The 25,258-nt window shown below is 45.7% G+C and overlaps 2 protein-coding genes across 3 annotated transcripts in view; both read right to left on the bottom strand.

Moving 5' to 3' along the window:
* The window catches only part of PANX1 (pannexin 1), a 45,904-nt gene extending 36,721 nt beyond the window's left edge, over positions 1 to 9,183 (bottom strand). The window contains exon 1 of the mRNA XM_074956721.1: positions 8,955 to 9,183. Within this exon, the coding sequence (XP_074812822.1) occupies positions 8,955 to 9,135 (181 nt within the window). The 5' untranslated portion in view covers positions 9,136 to 9,183. The remainder of the gene's footprint in view (positions 1 to 8,954) is intronic.
* A 3,075-nt stretch (positions 9,184 to 12,258) lies between these two features.
* Positions 12,259 to 25,258, bottom strand: part of HEPHL1 (hephaestin like 1) — a 64,140-nt gene continuing 51,140 nt past the window's right edge. The window contains exons 16-20 of one of the 2 annotated variants that reach the window (XM_074956705.1): positions 21,890 to 22,112; positions 20,373 to 20,512; positions 19,382 to 19,541; positions 15,354 to 15,434; positions 12,259 to 15,270 (exon numbers count right to left, since the gene is read on the bottom strand). In XM_074956705.1, the coding sequence (XP_074812806.1) occupies positions 15,068 to 15,270; positions 15,354 to 15,434; positions 19,382 to 19,541; positions 20,373 to 20,512; positions 21,890 to 22,112 (807 nt within the window). In that variant the 3' untranslated portion in view covers positions 12,259 to 15,067. The remainder of the gene's footprint in view (positions 15,271 to 15,353; positions 15,435 to 19,381; positions 19,542 to 20,372; positions 20,513 to 21,889; positions 22,113 to 25,258) is intronic. The other variant, XM_074956710.1, reaches the window with a different exon arrangement.

Here is a 25,258-nt window from a genome sequence, read left to right as displayed (position 1 = left end):
CACATTCAGGGATGTATTTTATATACATTTGTGTGCTTGGGGCCAAATCATTTTTCCACTGAAGCAGATGTGAGTTTTGCCATTGATTTCATAGAATCATAGAATATCAAGGTTGGAAGGGATCTCAGGAGGTCATCTAGTCCAACCCTCTGCTCAAAGCAGGACCAATCCCCAACTAAATCATCCCAGCCAGGGCTTTGTCAAGCCTGACCTTAAAAACCTCAAAGGAAGGAGATTCTACCACCTCCCTAGGTAACGCATTCCAGTGTTTCACCACTCTCACAGTGAAAAAGTTTTTCCTAATATCCAACCTAAACCTCCCCCACTACAACTTGAGACCATTACTCCTTGTTCTGTCATCTGCTACCACTGAGAACAGTCTAGAGCCATCCTCTATGGAACTCCCTTTCAGGTAGTTGAAAGCAGCTATCAAATCCCCCCTCATTCTTCTCTTCCGCCGACTAAATAATCCCAGTTCCCTCAGCCTCTCCTCATAAGTCATGTGCTCCAGCCCCCTAATCATTTTTGTTGCCCTCCGCTGGACGTTTTCCAATTTTTCCACATCCTTCTTGTAGTGTGGGGCCCAAAACTGGACACAGTACTCCACATGAGGCCTCACCAATGCCGAATAGAGGGGAATGATCACATACCTCAATCCGCTGGCAAAGCTCCTACTTATACAGCCCAAAATGCCATTAGCCTTCTTGGCAACAAGGGCACACTTTTGACTCATATCCAGCTTCTCATCCACTGTAACCCCTACGTCCTTTTCCACAGAACTGCTGCCTAGCTGCTCAGTCCCTAGTCTGTAGAAGTGCATGGGATTCTTCCATCCTAAGTGCAAGACACTGCACTTGTCCTTGTTGAACCTCATCAGATTTCTTTTGGCCCAATCCTCTAAATTGTCTTGGTCCCTCTGTATCCTAACCCTACCCTCCAGTGTATCTACTACTCCTCCCAGTTTAGTGTCATCTGCAAACTTGCTGAGGGTGCAATCCACGTCATCCTCCAGATCATTAATGAAGATATTGAACAAAACCAGCCCCAGGACCAACCCTTTGGGCACTCCGCTTGACACCGGCTGCCAACTAGACATGGAGCCATTGATCACTACCCGTTGAGCCCGACAATCTAGCCAGCCTTCTATCCACCTTATAGTCCATTCATCCAGCCCATAATTCTTTACTTGCTGGCAAGAATACTGTGGGAGACCGTATCAAAAGCTTTGCTGAAGTCAAGGAATAATATGTCCACTGCTTTTCCTTCATCCACAGAGCCAGTTGTCTCATCATAGAAGGCAATTAGGTTAGTCGGGCACGACTTAGAATCGTAGAATAGAATATCAGGGTTGGAAGGGACTTCAGGAGGTCATCTAGTCCAACCCCCTGCTCAAAGCAGGACCAATCCCCAATTTTTTTTTCTTGCCCTTGGTGAATCCATGCTGACTTTTCCTGATCACTTTCCTCTCCTCTAAGTGCTTCAGAATTGATTCCTTGAGGACCTGCTCCATGATTTTTTCAGGGACTGAGGTGAGGCTGACTGGCCTGTAGTTCCCTGGATCCTCCTCCTTCCGTTTTTTAAAGGTGGGCACTATATTAGCCTTTTTCCAGTCACCTGGGACCTCCCCCAATCACCATGATTTCAGTGGGACCAGCCATTGTGGGACCACTCTCTCCAGCAATCATCCTGTGCAACTGTTTTGTGCACTGGGGTTCTCTGCATGGAAGGAATGAAGAAAAGGAATTCTTCCCCAGAGATTGCAGACCGGGGGTGGGGGGGGGGGGGGAAATCAATCTGCAGCCAATACTCCAGAGCTTAATGACTGATGTAGACTCCACCATCCTAAAGTTCTTCCTACAGGAGAAGAGGAGCTGGAGGAAGAGCAGGAGGATCTATGTAGTGGCAAATCCTCCATCCTACCCCACCCCACCTATACCTAACCCCTATGCAATCTCCTGAAAGGGGTCCCCCCTTGAAATAGGAGAGGAGCAGTATGTCACTCAAAGTGTTTAAAACCAGGAAAAGCATGAATAAATGGATATCAGGAACAGGTACATCTCTCTTCAATCTGTGACTGGTAAGAAAACTTTGCCTCATCCTATCAGACTCAGACCTAGTCATGGTGACTTTAACTCATGTGTTCATGACTTCTTGATTATTGCAACTCATTATACTTAGGAATGAAGCCACACAGACTGGAAGAGCTGCAACTGGAACAGAGTATGGCAGTCCACCTGCTAGGCAACACACGTGAGCAGCATGAGTACATCCCCCAATACCTCAATTTCTGCAGAGGCTCTCCACTGAATTCAAAATCTAATTCAGGCTCTCAGTGATTACAGACTGAGTTGTGGTTGCTCAACACTTCCGAAATTTAGGCTCAAGGAATCTAAAGCTGGGGACCCAGAACTGAGGCACTCACTGATACAGGCCACTTTTGGAATAAACTTTTTTTCTGATGCAGTTTCCTAATCTGCAGAGGTGGATAATAATACTTAAGCACACTCTGCCACGCATTTTGAAACCAAAAACTACATACTTTTTAAACTGTAAGTTAATGTTATCCTTAGGACTTGGAAAGCCCCTCAGTCATTTCTTGGAAATTAAAAGAATCTGCTGTTAAAATAGCAAGAATGAAGAAGCAGAAAATTATCACTTAAAGATTCTTGAAAAGGAGGTTCAAAAATATGGACCCATGAAGCATGTTTGTGAGCTGTCTTGTTCTGACATGGATCTGTCCATTACAAATTTCAAATAAACAATACATAAAATTTTCTAAGAATGCAGGTTCCATAATTCTGGGAAATCTGTGAGATAATCAGAAAACTTTGCCTTTGTAATGCAGGAGCCAGATTAATATTCTCAAATAATACCATTTCTTCAGAAAATACTGACTTCAGTGGGAAATTTGACCTGAATTTACTAAATACACTTGTTCACTGACACCAGGTCATCGCTACACTATGGGTGCTACACATGGGCAGCAGGTGAACCCCTGCTTTGGGGAGGCTAGCCCGCTGGCCATGCCCCTTCCGCCCGAGGCTGCCCCCCGCCCCGTAACAGGAGGAGCCCTGAGGGCCCCACCCCAGCCATGCTGCCGCCCCCGCTGAGCCGAGCTGCCACTCCCTCCTCCCCCGCAGCTGCTGGCACCCTCGAGCCGCTGGGTGAAACTGCTCCCCGGGATGGGCCGAGAACCTGGCCCTGCCAAGCACCGGTCCGAGCCACTGGCCCCTGTGAGCTGGGATGCTGGGCCGAGCCTCCAGCCCTGCCAGACCGAGCCATCCCCCTATCCTCCATGAACTGATCTAGTTCTTTTTCGAACCCTGTTATAGTCTTCACCTTCACAACATCCTCTGGCAAAGAGTTCTACAGACTGACTGTGCGTTGTGTGAAGAAATACTTCCTTTTGTTTGTTTTAAACTTGCTGCCTATTAATTTCATTTGGTGACCTGTAGTTTTAAAAATAGATAGAATAGCTAGTCCTTTCGCCACTAAAGCCTAGAATGACTTTCTGGAAGGCTCAGGCTTATGGCCCACTTACGACATTATAGTGAATAAAGCCTAGGGGCAGAGTGCTTAGTACCGTGAGTGGCTCCAGGACGTTCAGTGGGACTACTCACAGAAGTAAAGTTACTCACATGTGCATTTGCAGGATCAGGCCTTCAACTATTACCAGTAACTGAGCACAAGTTTGTCCAATTAACAGCTTTGCTTAAGACCAGATTGCAACTTGCCCTTGTGGGGGGATGGTTGGTGGAGGCACAAAACCTTTCCCCAATGAAGCCCTGCCAATGGCCAGCCATAGTCACTGCATTTGAGGGACCACAGAGACCGATCCCTCTGTGCACACCCCAGGAAGAGAAATCTCCTCAAAGGAAGAGGAGAAGGAGGAAGGACTAGAGCAGGCTAAGCACAGGATTAGGGGTAGCATGCTTATCTGGAAGTTCAGGGATGGATTGTGACTCCCCATGGTGAAATCCCTTGCTGAGCTCCCATCGGGGTATTTCAGCTCTATGAATCTACTCAAGACTGAGTTATAAAGGCACAATATAGCCCTTCATAGCCAAGTATTGTAAATTAATAGATTAGTATCTGTTGCCCTTTCATCAATCTGAGGAACATTTCATTCAATGAGAAGAGTAACATGGGGCCTGTAGAAATCAATAGCGGAGAGTGTGTTGTTAAAAAAAGAGGTGGCAGTTATTTCAGTGCACTGCGCTACTAAAATCTTGTTTAGAAGAATATTACATTAATGACAGACAATGAAAGTAAGGAGAGTCACAGATTAGGATGAAACATAAAAGAGAGACGATGGTCCAGTGGTTAAGGTGCTAGACGATGGTCCAGTGGTTAAGGTGCTAGCATAGGACTTGGGAGACCCAGCTTCTCTCTTCCATCACAGACCTTGGTCAAGCCACTTAAGGCCCAGATCCTCAAAGGTAAATAAGCACCTAACTACCATTGATTTTAATGGGAGTTAAGTGCCTAAATACCTTTGAGGATCTGGGCCTTAGGGAACTGATGCACAGAGAGGCTATCTGTAAAATAGGGATATTAGCACTTCCCTGCCTCAGAGGGGAGTTGTGAGGATTAATATGTTAAAGATTGTGGAGAGAGTCCAGAGAAGAGCAACAACAATGATTAAAGGTCTAGAAAACATGACGTATGAGGGAAGATTGAAAAAATTGGGTTTGTTTAGTCTGAAGAAGGGAAGACTGAGAGGGGACATGATAACAGTTTTCAAGTACATAAAACACTGTTACAATGCGGAGGGAGAAGAATTGTTTTTCTTAACCTCTGAGGATAGGACAAGAAGCAATGGGCTTAAATTGCAGCAAGGGCAGTTTAGGTTGGACATTAGGAGTAGAGAGGTTATTTTATCTCTGTATTTGGCACTGGTGCAACCACTGCTGGAATACTGTGTCCAATTCCTAACTGTCAGAGTGATTAAGCACTGGAATAAATTGCCTAGGGATGCTGTGGAATCTCCATCATTGGGGATTTTTAAGAGCAGGTTGGACAAATACCTGTCAGGGATGGTATAGATAATACTTAGTCCTGCCTTGAGTGCAGGGGACTGGACTAGATGACCTCTTGAGGTCCCTTCCAGTTCTATGATTCTATGATTGTGAGGTGCACAGATACCATAGTAATGAAGGTCATAAGAATACCCACGACAGTTTACCAAAGTCCAACAGGGAACATTAATAAGGCTGTAAATCTAATTTACAATATTTTTTCCAAGAGTGAGCACAATAAAGTGTTATATTTGAATTAAACAGAAAGAAAACAAAGGAGCAGAGATTACAACCTATCTAGATTGTCATTTAATGAATCAGACATAGGCACACATTCAAGTGTCTGAGATATGCACAAATATTAGATAATCTTTCTTCAGCAGTGTAATAAAGCCCCATGTCTGCCTCTGTCAGTGTGTAAATTGTGGGCCATCTCCAGGCGTCATTATATGCATGGAATGCCTATTGAATTCAATGAGAATTTTTCATGTGAATTGATGTACCTAGTTCAGAGATTATAAAGCCAGAAGGGACCCTGTAATCACCTGGTCTCACCTCCTGTATAGCACAGACATAGAACATCTAATCTTGATTTAAAAATTGTCAGTAATGGAGAATCCACCACAACCGTTAGTATACTGTTCCAATGGTTAATTACTCTGACCATTAAAAGGTATGCCTTATATCCAGTCTGAATTTGTCTAGCTTCAACTTCCAGCCCTTGGATCATGCTCTACCTTTCTCTGCTAGATTAAAGTGCCCATTATTAACTATTTGTTCCCCATGTAGATACTTACAATCTATAACCAAGTCACTTCTTAACCTTCTTTTTGTTAAGCTAAATAGATTGAGGTCCTGGAGTCTACCCCTATAAGGCATGTTTTATAATCCTTTAATCAGTCTTGTGACTCTTCTCTGAACACTCGCCAATTTATCAATATCCTTCTTAAATTGTGCAAACTGGACACAGTATTCCAGCAGTGGTTGCACCAGCGCCAAATACAGAGATAAAATAACCTTTCTACTCCTGCTTGAGCTTCCCCTATTTAGGTATCCCAGAATTGCATTAGCTCTTTTGGTCACACCATCACATGTTCAGCTGATTATCCACCACAACCCCCAAATCTTTGTCAAAATCACTTACTGCTTCCCTTTTGTAACCATATGTAACCTTTAGCCTTTCTGAGTGACAAAAACTTATCAGTCTAGGAAGTATTTTGATGGAACAATACAAAGGCTGACAAACCAAAAATTTCACCATGTTCCTTAAAAATGACATTTCTATCAGCATTTTCTGAAGGCTGAAGTGCAGTGCACTTGTAGTCATCCACACCTATTTACATCAAAGCCAAACTATTAGTTTTAATTATTCAGAGACATTCCTCTCCCATGCTCCCTGAAGAGTCTCACCTCTCGGTGCAGTCAGTAACAAAGAAACCGCTCAATTTCCTATTGTGATACAGAGATGTTTTAAGAAAAAAGAAAAGGAGTACTTGTGGCACCTTAGAGACTAACCAGTTTATTTGAGCATGAGCTTTCGTGAGCTACAGCTCACTTCATCGGATGCATAGCATATTGTGGAAACTGCAGAAGACATTACATACACACAGAGACCATGAAACAAAACTTCCTCCCACCCCACTGTCCTGCTCGTAACAGCTTATCTAAAGTGATCATCAAGGAGGGCCATTTCCAGCACAAATCCAGGTTTTCTCACCCTTCCCCCCCCCCCCACAGACACACATACAAACTCACTCTCCTGCTGGTAATAGCCCATCCCTCTTTGAAACCTCTCTTTATAATGCGCATGATAATCAAGGTGGGTCATTTCCAGCACTAATCCAGGTTTTCTCACCACCACCACCCCCCCACACACACACCGCCCTCCAAAAACCCCACACACAAACTCACTCTCCTGCTGGCAATAGCTCATCTTACAATGTGCACAGCAATAATCCAAGTTTAACCAGAACGTCTTGGGGGGGGGGGGTTTGTAGGAAAAAAACAAGGGGAGATAGGCTACCTTGCATAATGACTTAGCCACTCCCAGTCTCTATTCAAGCCCAAATTAATAGTATCCAATTTGCAAATGAATTCCAATTCAGCAGTTTCTCGCTGGAGTCTGGATTTGAAGTTTTTTTGCTTTAAGATAGCGACCCTCATGTCTGTGATTGCGTGACCAGAGAGATTGAAGTGTTCTCCGACTGGTTTATGAATGTTATAATTCTTAACATCTGATTTGTGTCCATTTATTCTTTTACGTAGAGACTGTCCAGTTTGACCAATGTACATGGCAGAGGGGCATTGCTGGCACATGATGGCATATATCACATTGGTGGATGTGCAGGTGAACGAGCCTCTGATAGTGTGGCTGATGTTGTTAGGCCCTGTGATGGTGTTCCCTGAATAGATATGTGGGCACAGTTGGCAACGGGCTTTGTTGCAAGGATAGGTTCCTGGGTTAGTGGTTCTGTTGTGTGGTATGTGGTTGTTGGTGAGTATTCGCTTCAGGTTGGGGGGCTGTCTGTAGGCAAGGACTGGCCTTTCTCCCAAGATTTGTGAGAGTGTTGGGTCATCCTTCAGGATAGGTTGTAGATCCTTAATAATGCGTTGGAGGGGTTTTAGTTGGGGGCTGAAGGTGACGGCTAGTGGCGTTCTGTTATTTTCTTTGTTAGGCCTGTCCTGTAGTAGGTGACTTCTGGGAACTCTTCTGGCTCTATCAATCTGTTTCTTCACTTCCGCAGGTGAGACTGGGAGTGGCTAAGTCATTATGCAAGGTAGCCTATCTCCCCTTGTTTTTTTCCTACAACCCCCCCCCCAAGACATTCTGGTTAAACTTGGATTATTGCTGTGCACATTGTAAGATGAGCTATTGCCAGCAGGAGAGTGAGTTTGTGTGTGGGGTTTTTGGAGGGGGGTGTGTGTGGGGGGTGGTGGTGGTGGTGAGAAAACCTGGATTAGTGCTGGAAATGACCCACCTTGATTATCATGCGCATTTTAAAGAGAGGTTTCAAAGAGGGATGGGCTATTACCAGCAGGAGAGTGAGTTTGTATGTGTGTCTGGGGGGGGGGGAGGGTGAGAAAACCTGGATTTGTGCTGGAAATGGCCCTCCTTGATGATCACTTTAGATAAGCTGTTACGAGCAGGACAGTGGGGTGGGAGGAAGTTTTGTTTCATGGTCTCTGTGTGTATATAATGTCTTCTGCAGTTTCCACAATATGCTATGCATCCGATGAAGTGAGCTGTAGCTCACGAAAGCTCATGCTCAAATAAACTGGTTAGTCTCTAAGGTGCCACAAGTACTCCTTTTCTTTTTTCTTTTTACGAATACAGACTAACACGGCTGTTACTCTGAGAGATGTTTTAGTTTCTCTCTCCCCCCGGTTATTTCCTTAGGAAGGGTACTTTAATTTTATACAGCACGTGTTTACTCTGACCTCTGACCAGCGAATGTCTGGCGCTGGATACAATTTGAATGAAATAAACTCGATTCTTAATTATTGTGGGTGAGGCATCACCAGCGCGTGCAGTACGCCAGGAAAGACGAACTGACTGAATAGCATTATTCCCTAAAACCCACTGAGGGGTTCCTAATACGGAGATAAAACCAAATCTGCTGCAGACCGGGAGAAAGGCCAGCGGCTTGGTGCTGAATCCCAGGTCAGCAGGACCATCAGACCCAGCACAACCCAGAGCTGTCAACACACACACACACACACACACACACACACACGAGGTTTCCGAAGGGCCAAGCAAGCCCCCGCAGCCTTCCCAACGCAGCGGGGCTCCGCCCGCGCGGCTGGAGCCCAGAGGCTCCGCGGGGCCGAGGCGTGCGCGGGTCGGGAAGCCGCGGCGGGGCTGCGAGCGCCGCCGGCCTGCCGGGACGCTGGCCGGGCGCCAGACTGCGGGGCCGGCCCGGCCGGGGGCGCGGTTACCTATGGAGATCTCCTGCGCGAAGGCCAGCGAGATGAGCAGCAGGGGCAGCCCCACGGCGATGCAGGTGACCAGCTTGTCCAGCGCCAGCTCCAGCCGCAGCCCCTTGTACTTGGGCTCGGAGGGCTCCTTCAGCAGGAAGTCGGAGAAGACGTACTCGGTGGCGATGTGGGCGATGGCCATGGCGAGCACGGGCCGGGCCGGGCCGGGCCGGGCCGGACAGGGGGCGCCCTCCGCACCCCGCGAGCCTGGGAGCGCCCGGCACGCAGCCTGCCCCGCTCCTTTCGCTTTGCTTCCTGCTCGCGCCCGCGCCCGCGCCCGCCCCCGGCGGCCCGGCGCCCCGCCCGGCTCCCGCTCTTTGTCCGGCTCGCGTCCCCCCTCCCTCCGAGTGGGGCCGTGGCGCCGCCTGCCCCTCCCCGGGCAGCGCGCCCGGCTCTCGGGACCTCGCGCCGCAGCCGGCCCAGGGCGGGAAGGAGGCGGGGCCGGGTTCAGTCCCGCGGCGGGAACCGGGGGTTGCTCCGGGTGTGGCCCTCAGAAAGGGGGGGGCGGTGGCAGGATTGGGCCCCGCTGGCTGGGCGCAGGGGTAGGGGCGGTGGCAGGATTGGGCCCACCCAGGAGTGGCCCGGGCAATATCTGGTCCAAGCCCTAGAACCGTCCCCGTGGCCCTAACTTAGATAGGAGCGTCTGGGTTGGTGGCGGGGGTGCCCCAAGCCCCATCCCTCCACCCAAACAATCTTGTGAATCTTCCTCCTTGTGGTTATGGGGATGAGGGCCTCCCTGCCTGTCCCATCTTGTAGAAAGGTGCAGTATCAGAGGCCAGTGGGCCTGATGCTCCAGTCACAATGGTTTTAAGCCAAAGTAGTTTCCACTGATTTTGGTGAAGTTACTCCTGGTTTGTAGCAATGGGAGCGGAGAAGCAAGCCAGAGATCTCAGGTAGAGGAGATTAGAGTAGAGCTCTGAGGGCCAGATTAATTCTCCACAGATAAATTGTGGCAGCCCCCACTGAATTTAGGCTAAAAGGTGCTGAGCCTCAGCACTGCTACACTTGGCAGTTCCTAGCCCCAGCACCTCTGGGCGTGCTGCATCAGTTATGAATGTAGAAAAATTACTTGAGCCCCAGCACCTCTGTCATTACAAATTAAACCCTGGGTTACTCCCAGTGCTTCTTACAAGTTGCATCCTGTATTTGTACTGCCACCTGGCTACTCTCCAGCCTGTAATACCCAGTAGAAAGTATGTGGAATGACTGAATGTTAATATCTTATTTGTACAGGGAGAGAAAAGAAAATTCTCCCATCTAAACCATCTGGTCTCTGGCTTCAAAGGTCCACTAACTTTCTGTGGGAATTTTTGTTTTTGGATTGAATCCAGTGAACTCCATTCCCTTGTGTTTATGGGCTAACTCCTGCTTTCTGCACAGCCAGAGGGCCCAGGAGGCAATGGAACCAGACTGCATGTTGATTGATTTTTAAGGGGCAACCCACTTTCACATAATAAAAATCTCAGAAATTAATGATGAAAATGACCAAGATGTCAAGTGCTCTGGCATGCAGAACCCCATTCACTTCAACTGAAGTTCCACACACAGAATGTTTGTGGGATCAAGATCCTAACAAGACAGCTAACCCACCCTCCTTGTCAGTGTAGGATTGTAGCATCCACTACAAGGCAGGGATGGTATCTATCTCTGCTTTTGTTTGGAAAGAGCCTAGCACATTTTGGGTATTACCACAAGCTAAACAATGAATAGGTAAATAAATATTCTCCAGTTCAGCTATAAATGATTTGGTGAGAGGGACTTCTTCCTAGAGAGATTAGGCTACAGTCTGACAGAACTTAGCATTAAAACATTTTCCGGATATTCAGCCTAAAATTTGAAGGTACAGGGAGACCTGCTGTCCTTGAGGGCTTGTTTGGGATTTGCATCTGAAGTGAGAATGCTATGCTATTCCAGCAAAGCTCCTGGAGAAAATTGGGGCAGTCAGCCCTATATTGCTAGGTGCAGTACACACATGCAATAAAAAGTCAGACTCTGCCACTAAAAGCTTACACTCTTAGCATATGGTGAGAGAGAAAAAATAAGCAGGGAGGGAAAGTGGGGAAGGACAAGGTAACAGTGAAACTATAATGTTTGGTACACTAACAGCATGAAGCTTTGCAATGATGTTGAAGACATTTTGGAATACCTCATCTCTGTTCCACCACAACCACCCAATTCAAATAAAAAAGAGTTTCTGTATTAAAGAAGCTGTCAGAAGGTTCATACAAATGGTAATTGTTTTATTATTAATACATTAAAATTTTAAACCTTATATAAAAGGCTAAATTATACCATTCAGATATTTTATTATTCTGTTTTAAACATCAAACACATATACGGAAAACAGAAATACAAATACCAAAATAATGTTGATTTATTTATGGTGCATGATGGATGAAAGCCTTAACTCTATTTGTATATAGTACGCAAGACTTCTGGACACATGAATAGTATTTAACAAAGAACAAGAGACCTCAATGCTAGTGGTTACATAGTGGAAAGAAACTAGTGTTTAGAATGTCTGTGATTCCCTGAATGGTATTAGGTTTAGCCAGCTATAAAGGAAGGTTTAAAAGTAATGATTGAAGGAGTGTTTGTGGTACAGTGTACAGTAAAAGCTGTTTTATCCGGCACTTCACCAGCTGGAAAGCTCTATAAACCAGCATTTCCAATCCTCAGTGAAATTCTGGTTTATAGTCCGGTTGGCGTGGAGACGGCAGGGAGTTGGGGCGCAGGAGGGGGTGTGGAGCGCAGGCTCTGGGAGGGAGTTTGGGCATGGGAGGGGGCTTGGGGCAGAGGGTTAGGGCATGGGAGGCGGTGCAGGGTGCCAGATCTGGGAGGCGCTCACCTTGTGTGGCTCCCCACAAGCGGCGACCTGTCCCAGCTGCTCCTAGGTGGAGGCACAGGAGGCAGCTCTGTGCACTGCCTCCACCTGCAGGTGCTGCCCCCGCAACTCCCATTGGCTGTGGTTCCCAGCCAATAGGAGCTGCAGAGCTAGTGCTCGGGGCGGGATGGAGGCAGCACGCGGAGCTGCCTTCCGTGCCTCCGCCTAGGAGCAGCCAGGACAGGCTGCCACTTGTGGCGAGCTGCTTGAGGTGAGCATCCCCTAGATCTAGCACCCCGCACCGCATCCTGTGCTCCACCCCACTGCCCCGAGCCATCTCCCGTGCCCCAACCCCCTGCCCTGAGCCCCCTCCCGCACCCAAATTCCCTCCCAGCGCCCGCGCCCTGCACCCCCCTCCCACACCCAAACTCCCTCACTCTTATTTAACCCTCATTTTTCACTTACTAGCACCTCCCATTTCCCCAACATGCCGGATAAAACAGCTTTGACTGTAATTGCTATCCTAATTCTGAGCCCAGTCCTGTAACTTTAACTCACACAAGTCATTGTTCTTGCAGGACCTCTTGAATGAGTAATGGTTGCAAGATCAGACCTCTTATCTAGAAAGCTTTTTGTTTTGCTTTTTAAAGAACCAGAAGAAAACAAAAGAATCAAGGAAACACTGAGAAATACCCCGCACCTCAAGGATTTTGTTTAACACCTTTTATCTGTTGGTGATCTTGGCATTAATCCAGAACACCATTAACCTATGTTCAAAGTGACTGTCAGTAAAGTTCCCTACAAGGGCATAGCATATTTTTAAATGCAGAAGAGAAAAAATGACATTATGCACCAACTCAAGTTTACACTGAAAATCAAACTCAGTTAAATTATTTCACAGATAAAAGATTGCTTTAGTTTTGGAGTTCATCCACCAAGGTTGTAAGTGATATGAACATCCTTGTGGCAGAAATAAACAATAGGTCATTCAAAATGAGCTGTAAACATTAAAGTATCACTATATATAAGGCCTGATTCTATGCCCTTATTAACACTGAGGGCTTGTCTACATTACCCGCTAGATCGACAGCAGCGATCGATCCAGCGGGGATCGATTTATCATGTCTAGTTTAGACGCGATAAATCGACCGCCGAGCACTCTCCCGTCGACTCTGCTTCCGCTTCTCACTCCGGCGGAGTACCGGAGTCGACGGGGGAGCGTCAGCCGTCGACTTACCACAGTGAAGACACCGTGGTAAGTAGATCTAAGTATGTTGACTTCAGCTATGTTTTTCACGTAGCTGAAGGTGCATAACTTAGATCGATCACCCTCCTGCCCAGTGTAGACCAGGCCTGAGTAAGTACTTGACTTCCTGAGTAGTCTCATTGAAATCAGGGAGTAAGCTACTACTCAGTGTAAGTATAGGTCACAGAATCAAGCCCACAATAAGTAGTAGTTATAAAACCAGATGACTTTCTCTTTAATAACCCAAGGCCAGATTTTTGCTGTGTTTTGGGGGCCAGAATTTTAAAGGTATTTAGGTACCTAAAGATGCAGATAGGCACCTTGCTACCTAATTCAATGGTAGTTAGGCTGCTAAACGCTTTTAAAAAAATCCCAGAGTGCCTATCTGCATCATTAGGTGCCTAAAAACCTTTAAAATTTTGGCCCCCAAAACAGAAATCTCATTTCATAGGGTAAAGGAAGAGAACTCCTAAACTTGTGGTAGATTCAGTGGGCCAGATTCTGTTCTCAGATTGTGTCAATCCATAGTATCTCCAGTGAATCAATTGATTTGTTCCAGATTTACACTAGCACATGCAGAATCTGGCACACTGAAAATAGTTCAACATAGCACTACCCAATAGAGATCCCATTAAGCAACTGTTTTATCACAGAGGCTATGGGCCAAATTCTGCCCTCACATACACCCATGCAAACCCATTGCACTCAGTGGAAACGCAAAGATGATGTACTGAACTTGAGAGCATAATTTGGTCCTGCGTATTACTTTTTAAGCACAAGATTCTGTTAAAATCTCTTTAAAGTCAATAGGTTTGTACACATATTTGAGAGTAATTCCGCAAATTAGAGCTGTGTAAAATTTTCATTACAAAACCAAGGCCATGCAAATCTCACCTGTTTTGGGTTCATTAAGAGTTACTGTCTGTGGCCTGATCCAAAGCTATTGAAGTCAATAAGAGTCTTTACATAGACTTCAGTGGGCTTTGGATCCGGCTCCTCCTCCTGCTCACATTGACTATAGGGGAAGTCCAGTGAGCCCTAGAAAGTAAACCCAGGTGGGTTAACATGTTCACTGACGCTTGTCCATCTTTTGAGGGAATCTAGGGCCAATAGTAGGTTTGCATAAAAAGAAATGTCTGGGCTTTATTGTGGGTTTGACTAGGTTTCTCAGTGTGTTTTACTGTTTATTTGAACCAGAATCTCCAAGCACAATGAACATGAACTGAAACTGGAGAAAAGGTTTGCATGAACCCTCTACCCTGCTGAGTTTCTCATTGCTCCAGTCGCAACTCAATTCAAATTCTAAAAATAATATTGTTTGGCTACACTTTACAGCATTAAAAGAATCAGAAGCCGAATGCATTTTATCAGCTCTCAGAGCCAAATCCTGCTTGCCTAACTCAAGTGAGCAATCTCATTGATATCAGTGGGACCTCTCAAGTATAAGGGCAGGTCTACACTACTGCTTATGTTGATATAACTTACGTTGCTCAGGGGTGTGAAAAAGCCACCCCCCCCGAGTGATGCAAGTTACACCAATCTAAGCGCCGGTGTGTCCTGAAATTAAGTGGGTAACACTACATTGGTGGGAAACGCTCTCCCGCCAACATAGCTCTCACGGAGGTGGAGTAATTCTGCCGACAAGAGAGCGCTCTCCCATTGGCATAAAGCATCGTCACCAGACGCGCTACAGCAGCAGAGCTGCATTGATGCAGCTGTGCCGATGTAGCACTTCTAGTGTACACTAGCCCTAAGTCTGAGCCTGCTCCCATTGAATTCAATGGCACAACTCACACTGACTTCAACAGAGCAGAATCAGGCTGCAAAGACAAGCAGTGTATGGTCATCAGGTCCTAAGCCTGCAGTCTGTGTCACACGTGACTTATGGCTGCAGGATTGGGCTCTCTCTTTGTAAACTTCACAAACATATATCTTGCCTCAAATATACCAACAATATACAATGAAATCCAACACAGCTCTAGAAACGGTCCCCAAAATACAGATTTACAGGGAATCAGTTGGGAGCGCACACTGGGGTTGCACAGACCTGTAGTATGTCCTTTTTCTCTGACAAGTGATGAGGATGATAAGGGTTAATACTGTTGCCAGAAGAACAAGTCCAACAGAAAAAAGGGCTATGAGTGTTGAGCTAGCTTCTCCTGCACCCAGAGCTTTGCCTAAGAATTTTATTCCTTCTCTGTCACCACCTGTCAAAACGAGAAATAGCGTATGAGAAGTCTGTACATCCATCGGCTTAAGTTTATATTATTTAAATAAAATGGATCCATACCCTTTACAGTATCCTGGTGTTTTATATTAATTGAGTCATATGCTGTGGTTGTTACTCCTCCTTCTAAAGGAACGTTGTTGTCTGTGTAAAAAAATTAAAGCTTACCTAGGCTGAAAATAGTATAAAGCAGCAGATTTTAGTGGTCTGAAAAAACAGTGAATGCGTCATTTATTCTACGTGGGTAACTCAAATAGAATTTCTGATTAGGCCAATAAAATTTCACGCAGAGCTCAAGGGTAGTTGGGTAGTTTTAAGGGCAAAATTTCCCTTTCTTATGTAAGCAGGAAGAGGACTTCAGGAGCTGATCTAGGTGAGCCTGGGTGCTCAGCATGATGGGACTGCTTGCCCAAATGATCACTTTTGGCTGGTGTTGGATCCCCAGTCCCCTTGTTATTGGGGCAGGAGTAATAAAGGGTTGTTATCTTTGCTTGAATCGAGGGCAGCAGAACTGTACTTGGCATAGCCCTATGGATGGAGTCACCCTGAACTAAATGGCACTCACTAGGTAGGGGACATGGGTTCCACAGCCCAGTGTGTTAAGAAAAAGTGGATATAGACATTTGTATCTGGTGGTGTGGGCCTTGCTTAGTGGCCATTGATATTATTTGACTGTTCTTTTCTCCATTGTGGTTAATAAAAGAGCTAATTTAGACTTACTTGAGAGTCTTGTTACATGCTGCAGAACTGAAATCACTGATATCTAGGTCTAAGTATTAGATCTGCTTTGGGATAGTGTCTCTGATGCAAGAGACTGCTCAGTGTACAACAGCAGTGAGGTTCCCCCACCAAGAACTGCAATCGTTGAGAGCTGTGTTAAGTGGTGGGCTGTGAAGACATTTTGGTGATGGCCAGCAGGGTAGCTGGTGGAGAGGTGCAGTGATTGGCAGAGTGGCTGGTAGAGAGGGCCAGAGCAGAGCCCTCCAGAGAGGCTTGGTGATTGAGCAGCTGGCAGGGAGAGGTGGTGAGTGAGTGCCTGAGCAGCAGAGCATGTAAAGTACCTCCTTGCCCTCCCACTCCAATCAGGGCACGAGGTGAACTCTGCAGATGCACCTCTGAACTCTGAGCCTGCACTGACCAAGGACAGCAACTGTGAGTGGGGTGCAGAGAAGGGATGGGCATGTTAAAGGGACTTTTGGGTTGTTGGACTTAAGAACCTGAGGGGAAAAGGACACTGCCCAACTTACTTGGGGTTGGGTCTTTTGCTCATGGTCTATGTTTATGAACCCTGTTTGCGGTGTTTCCCCAATTTAATGCTGAGTTACTTCCCTCCTTTTATTAAATTTTTTTTTGCTACACTCAGACTCTGTGCTTGCGAAAGAGGAAATATTGCCTCTTAGAGGCACCCAGGGCGTGGTGTGTAATTGTCCCAGGTCACTGGGTGGGGGCTCGAGACCGTTTTGTGTTGTATTGTTGAAAAGGAACCCCTAGATACTGAACCCAGCCCTTGTTGTTGCCAGCTCTGACTGGCAGAAGGGTTACACTTATAAACAGCAGAGATCTCTGTTGCATTAGTTCTGCATGCTTTCACTCAGATCAATAGAAGTTTCACACCCAGAATAAGTGCAAATTACAGAACGGATTCACATTGGACAGTGAAGGGGAATTTTGGCTTAACCCTTACAATTGCTATTGGCAAAATCCATTGTGTATTCCTCCATCTCCTACAGAGGAGGGGTACAGGAGCCACTGAATGTGCTGTAGCAGCTGTGGAGCACCTGGTCAGGGGAGACTTTCTTTCCCAAGCCCCTGTGGCATTCCCAGAGCACAGTATCATTACCCCAGCTGTGGGCAGGATTTGCCTGATAAACATATTTCCATGTAAGAATGTGCCCCCTGAGAAGGGTTTATAAATTGCCTTTTTACCAGAAATGAAATGAAAATGTTCTCCGCGTGTAAGATTTCCAAATGACTTGATGGGAAAATCTCTCAAGCACAACATGAATTAAATGGGCTTGCTTTTGCATGAGCTGTGTACTCACAATTCCCACTGGAATCAATGGGCATTATTCACTGGCAGGACTGGGTCCAATGTCTGTATCTAATATTCTTCATCACCCTCCCCAGTTATTCCAGCTCACTTACTATAGGTTTTTACTTCATTTTTTCTAATTTTCTTTTGTTTTAAGACAGCCTTTAAAGAGCAGACAGCTTTTCTTTAGGGCTATATTTTCAGAGAAGCTCAACACTAGGGATGGTTGGAAAATATTTGCTTTTTCCTCCTGTGGAAAGTTTTAAGTTTTGGGCAAGTAACTTGACACTAATTTGTCCCTGCACCAAAATATTTCAATTCTAAAATGCCCCTAGAGTGCCTCATGCTCTCATTCTCCTCTATATGCTGGGCTACCTGGTTGGGCTACATCTTCCATGATGCACCTCAGTATCCCTTCTAGGTGAGGGGAGACAGTGCCTCATAAAAGTCACATTGCCATGGTACAATATGGTAGATGAAGTCTGGCAGGAAAACCAGGGTCACAGACAATGGGAGCATGAAGCAGCTGGACTACAATTCCCATAAGGCAGTGCGGCAGCATTTCAGAATAAAAATATTTTTATGTTTGACTGAAAACAGGTGTTCAGTTTGTCGATAAAAAAACGGAACTTTTCTATGTAAAACAGATACCTCGAAAAAAATTAATTTAGTCAAAACCCCAATTTTCCATAAAAAAACAGTTTTGACAAATTTTCAGTCAGCCTAACCAACATACAACAGCTCCCATTAGTAGCTAAATGTAGCGTGCTCTATTGGTGTTTAAACAGGAAGCTCTCAGTCTAGCCACAACTCTTGGAATCATCCTTAAGTAGATGCTGAGATCCTAAACTCAAAGCTGACGTACACAGTCAAATGGCAACTCTTCGCTGTGCTCACAGCCCAGGCCAACTCTGGATGAACTTGTACCACACCTTATGAGAGCTTGATCAGACTGACATTTCGGCTACATTTGCCACGTATGAAGTCAACATTCCAGAACAATCACTTTGTGTCATAAGCTGTGACAATGATTTATAAAAATAGGCTATTAATGTGCGTAAAGAGGCGTTTAAAAGAGTATGACTTTAGAGCAGAAGTACAATGTACTGAAGCTGCGCCTCCTCCCATTTGACATAAAGATAGTGCTGTGCATTTACAGGGATTCTCCTCAGAAAGGCTCAAAAGACTCCAGTTACTGAGGACCCGATTCTGCCCGCCTTATTCACAGGAGTTGTAACTTACTCTAACAATCCCCTGCTCTAATTAGAGCCACACTCAATCCAGTATAAAATACTCCCTAGTTTTAAGGGCTGCAGTAATGCTTAAAATTGTCATGTGTCCATTAATTTTTGGTGCCTCTGTTTCTGGGACCCCAACTTGAGACACCTGGGCCCAGGTCCACAAAAGTATTTAAGCTCCTAGCTTCCACTGATTTCAATGGAAGCTAGGTATCTAAATACCTTTGTATATCTGGGCCCGGGTGCCTGATTTTAAGTACGCATCTACATCTTCAGCTGACTTCAATAGAAGCTGAGGAAGCTAACTGGGTTACCATAGAGCTCAGTCTTAGATCTCACTTTTGCATGATCTAGTAGATCTTGTTCATCTCTAATTTCTAACACTTTATGCGCCATATTCACTAGTTGCTTATCTGGTTTAGGCTAGCAGAAACTCTTGTGATAATCCCTGGTGGCAAGACTTGTTGCAGGAGCAGGTTATGGTGACAGAAAGCAACTTCAGTTCCACCTACAGGAGATATAACATCAGCACAATCCCAAGAGTGGTTCCCTTCAAGCACTACCCATTCGAGGAGCTCTTGTGGATCTCCAAGAGGTTTAAAATCTGCAGAAAGCAGCAGTGATAACACTGCCTGTTCACACTGCAGTGTAGGTCCGCTCCCTGGAACCAGACATTGATGGAGCATGGAAGCATACAGTAATTTACATATCCCTACACTGGCAGTGCTGATCCAAGCCTTATGTTTCTTCCCATCTGCCATTTATCTGAACAGCTGTAATACCAGCGCACAGTCACGAAACGGCATTTTCAAATACTATACCTGATTTGCTGATGGTAAAAGTTGTCTCCATGCCAGCATGAATGTGGTCAGCTACGTGACAGTGCAGAAGCCATGTTCCAGGGTTATCTGCTATGAGTTCGATTGTTTGAAACGTCCCAGGGAAAAGGTCATACACATCTGCTCTGTGATCATTATCTGTCTGGGGCAGGACAAAACAGCATCATGAAGACTTCCGTTACTACACCTAAAACAATGCATTCATGTTCTGACTAAACTGTAAGCTTTTTGGAGCAAGGCTGTCCTTGTTATGTGTTTCTACAGTGCCTAGCCCAATGAGGATGGGGCCCCGGAGCAATTCAAATTAATACAAATGTTTTCACGTGCTACATTAGTAATATCAATGATGCCCTAAAACACCACACAATGGTATTTGTTTTAAATCAAGCTCTTTAAATAGTTCTTTCAACACATAAATACAGAACACGAGGCTTCACTGAACCCTAGAATAAGCAGGTAAAATTCCCACTGACTTCAATTTGTGTAAACCATCCTCTATTGTCCTGTAGTACATGCATACCTTAGCTATTGATATTCATTTATATTTTACCATACAAAGGCATACGAACCATGAGCTTTACAAAATTCTAACTAATTCTGCAGTATTCACATGCAAATATCCCATTGACAACAGTACGGTATGTGTGTGTGTGTGCAAAGGCTGTGGGATCAGGCTAGAAGCTAGAAGTTTTTGCAAAAGTTTCCCATCAAAATGTAGAATCATAGAATATCAGGGTTGGAAGGGACCTCAGGAGGTCATCTAGTCCAACCCCCTGCTCAAAGCAGAACCAATCCTCAAGTAAATCATCCCAGCCAGGGCTTTGTCAAGCCTGACCTTAAAAACCTCTAAGGAAGGAGATTCCACCACTTCCCTAGGTAACCCATTCCAGTGCTTCACCACCCTCCTAGTGAAAAAGTTTTTCCTAATATCCAACCTAAACCTCCCACACTGCAAAGTAAAGATTTTACCAACCTTGAAGATGAAGGTCTCTGCATGGAAATGGACTGTATGGATATCGATTTCATTTCCCATTCCTATCAAGTACCAGTTTGTGTTTGCACCTTCTTTCATTGTTAGCCCATGGAGATTGTCATAGATCCTTCCATTAATTGCTGAAAGAAGTACAAAGTGAGAGTGATTCACACTAGTGGACTAAATGTGTCAAATAAAGAGACAGAGTGCTGAGGGTGCTGAAGAGAAACACTTGTTCTTGCTTTCTCTTTGCAGAGACCAAGGACTGGGTTTTCCATTGCCATGAATCATTACTTACATCTGTGTGAAGTGGGTGAAAATGGGAAGTAAAACGTTACCAAATCAGACTTCTATCCTCACTTAGGTCACTGGTAGTGTTTTACACCCACTTTTCACTCACTGGGCCTGATTCATAACTGCATTACTCCAGTTTTACACCAATGTAAGTCTATTTAAATCCAATGGAGTTATTCCAGCATAAAACAAAAAGAAAAGGAGTACTAGTGGCACCTTAGAGACTAACCAATTTATTTGAGCATAAGCTTTCGTGAGCTACAGCTCACTTCATCGGATGCATAAAACAAGTAACAAAGTGGTGAATCAGGGTCACTTTGCAACAGTGCAAATGGCTGCACAAGAAACAAAGTGGTGGAGAATCAGACCCAGGCCTTTAAATGTGAAGGATTCCTAAAGTTGTTGTTCACATCTCAAAGGTTACAGGCAAAGAGACAGTTTGCGTTTCAATTTCAACACAGCACCATAAGCAGTTTTTTGCAATGCAGAAGGCAAGTTTTAACCTGTCTTAATATAAAGTGCTTAGTGAGTGGGCTTTGTGCAGGGGACCTACGTGGGGGATGTGGGGATGGAATCCCATTCCAACTGGGAGTAATGTGCAGAAACACAAACTTGGCTTTTCTATGGCTGCTACTACAGCATCCAGTCTGTTCTCTCCCCCACCCAGAGGTTTGGCCAGTCGGTTCTTGCCACTTGGCCCCCAGTTCCCAAACGTCATGATCATGCTGTTGCAAAGTGTGCCAACATGGAGCACAACTCTGCAATAACAGGAAGTTATGGAATGGCCTCTCCACATACACTGGTAGTTTGGCTGATTTTTCTGCCCTGTGCACTCTCACAAGGGTGGTGGAGGAGGATTTGGCCCTTAAATAAAAACTGCACAACAAAGTTAACGAGTGACCCAAGACCAAGAATATATATCCTGAATGCTCCAGCTATCAGGGTCTTGAGCCATTCAGCACTAACTCTTAAGAAAACTTCTTTCAAAGTCCCCCAAAGTCTGCTGGATGATTCCAGGTTTGTTGACGCCCAGAATGCACCTTCATTCCTTAGTAGCCATCCAGCCCAATAATGACCTAGTCTACTTCGTTTGTGAAGACTGTACAGCAAGATTGTGCAATTGCAAGCCAATTTGACAGTTTTCTGAAAGGATTATATTAAAAAAAAAAGAATTCATTAGTCTCTTGGATAAACTGCTTCTACCACCAATGAAATCTACATACCATGCATGATGTTACCCTCCAGAAAGTCCTCGGTGTGATTAAAGTCATCAGGACACTTATGCAGATACTTTTCAATATTTTCATTCAAATACCAGGACTCATTTTCATCAAAGACCATGAACAGAAGAGCAAATTCACGATCAATCTCTCTCCTTAAACCCTTTTCATTTAGTATTCCTTTTCTGCAAATTACTAGCGGCCCAACCAAACCACTGTAAGTGTCCTGCAATTAGATTTTAAAAAAGACATTATACACAGTACATAACATTGCTATTAACTATAACATTGAGCTATGGTTAAATTAATAATTGTTGATAGTTCACATAACATAACTGAGAAATAAATACAGATATAATATATATCAGTTAGAGCAGAACCTTATATTTTCCCATGGGATAAAGAAATGACTGACAATGACTATGCTTCCTGGAGTTCAGGCATTATATTTCACAGTCAGGACTGTAACATAGTTTTCTACTATAAACTCCAACTTCCAATTTATCTCTGTTTTATAAAACCTTTTAAATAATAGACATAAAAATAATTATTCCAACTCCAGGAGTTGTAACTGCCACCATCTTGTAAGAAGTAAATGAAAAATCTAGTTTCCATTCCTCACACCCAAAATGGATAATAAAGTTTTCTACTACCCAGTTTTTTACTATCCAATTTTGTTTCAGTTCAATGTGCACATGGGAGGGCCAGGCAAGAATGCCTGGAGATATCTGCATGCGGAGCACACATCAGTTCAAAAGGATCAAAGCTCTCTCTACACTGCAATCAGAGGTGTGACTGCAGCACCCATAGACATTCCTGAGCTAGTGAACAGTAGTGAAACTGTGGCAGCACACGCTGTACGAGCCCACCTGGGACATTGGGTACGTACTTGAGCCGCTAGCCTGTGCTGCTGTGGCTTCACTGCTATTGTTCTTTGAGCCAGTTAGCTGCAGTCACACTTCTGATTGTACATACAGCCTAAGAGACAGAATTTCACAAGAGCATTGAGAGGTCCTGAGTCCTAAACCACTTCATCAAGGTGCCTAAATGGTGCCTAAGCTCTTCTGAAAATCCAACCCCTGCCATGCAACAGGGTCAAGGTGCTGAAAGGAGAATGGGGATCGTCTGCACTGGGAATCCAAATTTCCATCTGATTACTAATCAGTAAACCACAAGCCCTTCTTCCTCTTGGCTTCATGTATTCTGTGCATAGGCACTGACTCCATAGGTGCTCTGGGGCTGGAGCACCCATGGGGAAAAATTAGTGGGTGCTCTGCACCCACCGGCAGCCAAGCTCTCCTCCTCCCTGCCCCACCTCCTCCTCTGCCTCCTTCCCTGAGCGCGCCGCATCCCCACTTCTCCGCCTACCTCCCAGCGCTTCCTGCCCAGCTGCCGCCAAACAGCTGTTTGGCTGCTCCGGGAGAGGAGCAGGAATGTGGTGCACTCAGGGAAGGAAGTGGGGAAGAGGCAGGGCTGGGACAGGGATTTGGGGAAGGAGTCGGAATAGGGGCAAGGAGGGGGCGGAGTTGGGATGGGGACTTTGGGGAAGGGGTTGGAATGGGGGCAGGGCCTCATGGAAGGGGTGGAGTCGGGGTGGGGCCAGGGGCAGGGGTGGGTCAAGCACCTACCCAGCAGGAGCAGAAGTCAGCGCGTATGATTCTGCGTGCTATTTATGCCTGTCTGTTGCTGTATTTAGTCAACTCAAAAGTTTAACATGGTAACAATGACTTTCTAAGTTTTAGATTTTCATGAAGTAAAGCAAAGTCCCACCTCCACCCAAACTGCCCTAAAGTTTTCCTTGAAAAGGACCAAATTCAGCCCTGATGTAACTCCCCTGATTTCAATGGACTGTACATGGGGACGAATTTGGCCTTATTCATGCATCATCAGTAAGGCTGCGAGTCTGTTACAGAGGTCACGGAAGTCACGGATTCCATGACTTTCCGTGACCTCGGTGACTTTTGCAGCAGCAGCAGTTTGGGTGTGTGGGAGGGGGCTCAGGGCTAGGGGCAGGAGGGTGCAGTGGGGCATTTACCTTGTGGTGGAGGGCTCCCACTGGCATGGCCCCGCAGCTCCTAGGTGGCGGAAGGGCCAGGGCGGGGCTCTGCACCGTGCGCTGCCCGCGCCCACAGGCCCTGTGCCCGCATTTCCCATTGGCTGCAGCTCCCGGCCAATGGGAGCTGTGGAAGCCGGCGCTTGCGCCCCTCCACTGCCTAGGAACTGCAGGGACACGGAGCCGGGTGGGGAGCCCCTGCCAGCCCCCCCAACCCTCCCACCCAGCACCAGTGGGGTCCTTGGCCATGTTCCAGCCTCCCCCCAGTACCCACGGTACCTCCAGACCCTCCCCTCCTGAGCACCCGCCGCCCCCTGCCCAAGTTTTGGTCTCAGGTATTTTTAATAAAAGCCATGGATAGGTCACAGGCCATGAATTTTTGTTTACTGCCTGTGACCTGTCCATGACTTTTACTAAAAATACCTGTGACTAAAACATAGCCTTACTCATCAGCTGTCATCTTCAAAAGCATGAATTACCCAGTCCTTTAAACTCTTCCTCATGCCAGTAGTCCTCACACAAGTATCAGGGTGGATGTAGTCCACTCCCAATAATAGATGAGGAGGTGTCAATTCCAGGAGAGGCAAAGCTGCTTTTGTAATGAGCCAGCCACTCCCAGTCCCTATTCAGGCCCAAATTAATGGTGTTAAATTTGCAAATCAATTTTAGTTCCGCTATTTTATCAAGCATTGTTAAAACTACAATCCCCACCTGGGGAAGTGAGTAAACAGATTGACAGAGCGAGACGGGTACCCAGAAATCACCTACTACAGCACAGGACCAACAAGGAAAATAACAGAACACCACTGGCCACCACGTACAGCCCCCAGCTAAAACCTCTCCAGCACATTATCAACGATCTACAACCTACCCTGGAAAATGATCCCTCACTCTCACAGACCTTGGGAGGCAGGCCAGTCCTCACTTACAGAGAGCCCCCCAACCTGAAGCAAATACTCACCAGCAACTACACACCACACCACAGAAACACTAACCCAGGAACCAATCCCTGTAGCAAATCTCGTTGCCTACTCTGTCCCCATATCTACTCCAGCAACATCATCAGAGGACCCAACCACATCAGCCACACCATCAGGGACTCATTCACCTGCACGTCTACTAATGTTATATATGCCATCATGTGCCAGCAGTGCCCCTCTGCCATGTACATTGGCCAAACCAGACAGTCCCTACGTAAAAGAATAAATAGACACAAATCGGACATCAGGAATGGTAATATAGAAAAGCCAGTAGGAGAACACTTCAATCTTCCTGGACATTCTATAACAGATTTGAAAGTAGCTATACTTGAACAAAAA

The sequence above is a fragment of the Natator depressus genome, chromosome 1, assembly GCF_965152275.1.
Source record: "Natator depressus isolate rNatDep1 chromosome 1, rNatDep2.hap1, whole genome shotgun sequence".
NCBI classification, from domain to species: domain Eukaryota; kingdom Metazoa; phylum Chordata; order Testudines; family Cheloniidae; genus Natator; species Natator depressus.
Note: the sequence above shows the minus strand (reverse complement) of the source record. Positions and strands in the feature narration are given on the sequence as shown.